The sequence below is a fragment of the Neopelma chrysocephalum genome, unplaced genomic scaffold, assembly GCF_003984885.1.
Source record: "Neopelma chrysocephalum unplaced genomic scaffold, ASM398488v2 Primary Assembly neopelma1_70, whole genome shotgun sequence".
NCBI classification, from domain to species: Eukaryota; Metazoa; Chordata; class Aves; order Passeriformes; family Pipridae; genus Neopelma; species Neopelma chrysocephalum.
Window position 1 is genome coordinate 8,504,378 of NW_020897730.1, and position 4,158 is coordinate 8,508,535.

The 4,158-nt window shown below is 47.5% G+C and overlaps 1 protein-coding gene across 2 annotated transcripts; it reads right to left on the bottom strand.

Moving 5' to 3' along the window:
• Nucleotides 1-836: 836 nt before the first annotated feature.
• LOC113969023 (transcription cofactor HES-6-like) lies at nt 837-3,493 on the bottom strand. Of its 2 annotated transcripts, XM_027686104.1 has the most exons (4): nt 2,643-3,493; nt 2,132-2,227; nt 1,906-1,984; nt 837-1,507 (listed from the first exon to the last, which is right to left on the bottom strand). In XM_027686104.1, exons 1-4 carry the CDS (start codon nt 2,703-2,705, stop codon nt 1,062-1,064), a joined length of 684 nt encoding a protein of 227 aa, XP_027541905.1. In that variant the 5' UTR covers nt 2,706-3,493; the 3' UTR covers nt 837-1,061. The 2 variants fall into 2 exon arrangements, with proteins under 2 accessions (XP_027541905.1, XP_027541904.1); XM_027686103.1 differs by lacking the exon at nt 2,643-3,493 and having other exon boundaries at nt 2,132-2,509.
• Between the last annotated feature and the right edge of the window lie 665 nt (nt 3,494-4,158).

Consider the following 4,158-nt stretch of genomic DNA (forward strand, 5'->3'; position numbering starts at 1 on the left):
GATTTGTCCCAGTCTCCTTGGTCCAATTTGCAGGAAATGTTACCTTCTGCCCTTTAGAGGATCTTTGTGATTCACTTATAAGTAAAAGCTGAAGCATTGATCCAGGCTGATAAACCCAACTCCCCACTTCTTTCATAATTTTTAAATTGTTACTGTGATCCAGGTAATGCTGTCTGTGTGTGTGGTGCACACTGCTTTCCTACAAAGCATCAGGAGCAAAACCCAAACCAGCTCTTTCAACTGCATTAAGGAAAAACTATTTGTGAAAGAAGAAAACAAAAGCAGATGCTTGAGTACTGTTTATTCAGAGCACAAAGGACAAGGCTGGGAAAAGTATCAGTCATGATCTTCCAAAAGTTTATTTAGAACTTTTAGTTAAGGAAACAAAAAAAATCCCTAAATATAACTATATGTTACATATATATACATATACAAACACATAGCTCACTAGTTTAAGAGCGATGTCAGGATGTCCAGGTGGCTGGGAACAACACAGCCAGAGTGAGCAACCCAGAGAGCATTTCTAAACAGCCTCAAAAGTACAGACCAAGTCTCTCCCTTTCTCTCTTTTTTTTTTCCTAACTACTGCAGCATTTTTACAGGAATTGACACTGGAATCTCCTACAGCTGCACAGGGGTAATAATAAAAATAAAAAGCCGAAGAGATCAGCTGTTTACCCCTTTATCCAACAAAGTGATCTCAGTGGTTTATGTGAGATCTGAGAGGTAACTGATGCCAGAAAGGGCCATTGCCTGTTGTCTTGTATTTTTATTAGTAGGAAGTTAATTATTTTAGAACATAAGACAAGAAAACTATATAATTAATATAAGCTAAAGAGCATAAGAGGATTCTATACAATAATTTAGATGTATTAAATAAATAAAGAATAATAGCAGCCTTCTACAATGCAGGCTACACAGAGGTTTACTTCGGCTTGAAGTACCCTGGTCTTTAGTACACCTACAGGAACAGACTTGCTCCACAAGTGTTTTAAAGAAACATATCTATAAGATACATACGTAAAAGTGTCTAAGGTTAGGATAAAAATTGAAAACACACTTTACCATGGTCTCCACATATCTAATGATCCCATTCTAGGGTTGTTATGGGAAAAATTTGGCTGCAGAACCTGTCTGGGAGGTGCAGCATCAACCTGGTTGAAAACCGACAGCAATGGCAGCTGGAAGGAATTTTTGGAAGCCTGCTTGTTCTCTGCAGGGTAGAAGCGCTCCTGTGCCAGGTTTGTGCCCCGAGTGCTCCCTTTAGGGCTCAGGGGACCTTTTGGCGTCAAGAGAGGCTGTTGAGATGGGCTGGAAGACCTCAGTGCTGCTTTGCAGGTATCTTCACCAGACCTGGGCAAGGATTTCAGCAGGTGGTTTAGCAGGCGCGCCCCAAGGCTCTTGTCCATCCACTCACAGGTGAGAAGGAGGTTGTGCACCTCGTGCATGCACTGAATGTACCCAGTGCTGTACCTCTGCTGGGCTTCCAGACCCACTTTGGAGTCAGCTGCATTGGAGAGGAGACAAAGGGGAGTTGGTGAGAGGGTAAGAGCTGACTGGTGTGTTCCTGCTGGGAAACCTTCACCAGGTTTCTGGGGGGGTCACTCTGAAGCCACTGGACTTTTCTAGAAGATGCCTCGTTTGCAGGGAGAAGGTGAGCAGGGTGTGAGCCCCGGTGCTCTGCTGCCTACTGCAGAGGCAAAACCACGCCAAAAAGCAGAAATAGGCTTGGGAAGGAAAAAACACCTTGCCCGAATTAACCAGTGCCCAGCTCCATCTCCCCATCTAGTGGAGAAAGCCGAACCCAGGCAGCAGCCCGGGCCTTGGCTGGTTTGAATGATGCTTTTGCCAGTCTGATAGAGGATCAAACCTGCTGCCACCCTCCTGCCCGGCACGAGCACTCACCCATCATCTTGCTGCTCTGGATGTTCTGGAGGTGCTTCACCGTCATTTCGAGGATGTCTGCTTTTTCCAGTTTAGACTGCTGATAAGGAAAGAGAGCAGCAGTTAGAGGCAATGAAGGCTTTGCACCATGCCCAGTTTCTCAAAAAATGAGACACCCTCCACAACCCCATCCCCCAGATTTCCCACTAACAAAAGAACAAAAAGCAGCATAAAAATGAGCACTTACATCCAGGTGAAATGCTCCCACAACTGTCTCCTTCAGCTGGTCTAAGCAGTTATTAATCCTTTCCCTTCGCTTCCGCTCAATGAGGGGTTTCCTTAACTGGCAAAGAAAAGGAGCAGGAAAATTGCAGTTGGTATTTTTTTCTTCCTCTCCCTGCTGCAGTTCAGTGAGGTCAGAGAGTCCCATCCCCTGTGTGAAGCCAGTGTGGGGTGACACAGGGCTCAGCAGGAACAAGATGAAGATGGATGTGTACCATCTTCAGCCACGGCCTGTCCCTTAGATGGCATCAGCCCTCAATTCTCCCACCTCCACTCATTTTATGCAGGGTTCACCCAAACAAAACAGAGAGAAGCAGAGAAAGGGAACAGAAAAAACCACCCATGTGGGTTAATTTCAGAGAAAACATCTTTATAATATGAGGAAAATAACTGTCCCCCTTTTCTTTCCTGGAAGCAGTGCCCATAGCCCCAGCACCCATCATTCACATGCCTGGTGCAGTGCAGAGGGCACGTACCTTCCTCTCCTCCTTGGTGCTGGCGAGCTTGTGGGTGCCGCCCGGGGTGGCTGTGGCAGTCATTCTAATCCAGGCACGGGGTGGGAAGGAGGCACTCGGGCAGTGGGTCGCTTCGTTTCTAGTTGGGCTCTTTGCTGCTCCGCTGCTCCTCTGCTGTATTTATAACCCCGAATTAGCATGTGAAAGGGAACTGTCCTTGGCGGGACTTCTTTTCCCACACGAGGGGTCGAGCCCGGAGGTTTGTGGCCATCAATCAAAGCTGACAGGTCACTGCTTCTTTTCAATGAGCGTGCCAGCCCCCCCAAACGGCGACAGATGTCCGGCCTCCGACGCTGGGCTTTGGAGGGATCTTTTGTTAGGGAAGAAGGGAAGGAAAATGGGCGCGCTCTGAGCAGCTTGCACGGCTCCTCGTTCAATTTGCACAGATTCCCAGGGAGAGAAACAATAGCCGGGAAGCGGTCGAGTTACACCTGGGAAAATGCCTTCTCCTCATCTTTTTCCCCTCTATTTCCTTGAAGTGATGCCTGGTTTCACCTGCTAACCTGACCCCAGCCATTTCACATCTTTGAAACAGCCTCTTAATTTAATAATAGAGTACTTCAGCTAGGAGTTCCCGCTCCCAGGGATTATTATTACAAGGAAACGATGATCGATTAAAAACTGTTGACAGCCGGTTGTTTCCATCACAGAAATCCTCTAGGGCAAACATGGGAACATTATTTACCTCTTGGGAACCTGAGTTCTCTGTTGCACATGGGCGGATGTAGGAAATATGTAACTCTTCTAGTTTTTGGCTGCCGTGTAGAATTTAATATTAAACTGACAGGCTGTTGCAGATGCAAACTAACCCAGAGGTGTTAGTCCTGTGGGATTTTTACTTTGATTTCCCCCCTGCCATGCTGAAGGGGGCTTGTCTGTTCACTCCTCTGGAATGCTGGTGCAGGAGCAGAGAAGCCTTTGGAGGAGGCTTGGTGTGGAGTGAGAATGCACTTCTATACTTCCTCACTTCTGCCTGGTTTGGGGGAGAGTATGAAGGTGTTTTTCATGACCGTGCATTTGCTTTCTGACATTTGCTTTGCTAATGAGCAGGATTTGGCAGTGTCCTGTTGAGTCCTGCAGGTGAAGCCCTTTGGATTGGTGTCAAATGTGTCACCTTATTGAAGTGGAGAGGAAGGGGCCACAGTGACTCAGAGGCACTGCCAGCCCTCCCAACTCACTGGTGGGATTTTCCAGCTCCCAGTGTAGTGCTGTGGCTGCAGAGCCCTCTCCACTCAAGCTGACGGTGGGATGTACCCCAGTAATAAAAGCGAGGAGTTCACGTCCCTTGCTTAACCACAGCATGGGTGGGTGTGTGTTTGCTTGTGAGTAAATGCAAACATGCTGCATGTCTGCACACCCTGCTGCCTGGGCTCATCACGAAAACATGTCCCCAGACATGGAATCTGGCAGGCAGAGGCTGTCTGTCAATCAGATGCAGAGCTGGGGTGCAGCTACCTGGTTTTATAAGTGCACTACT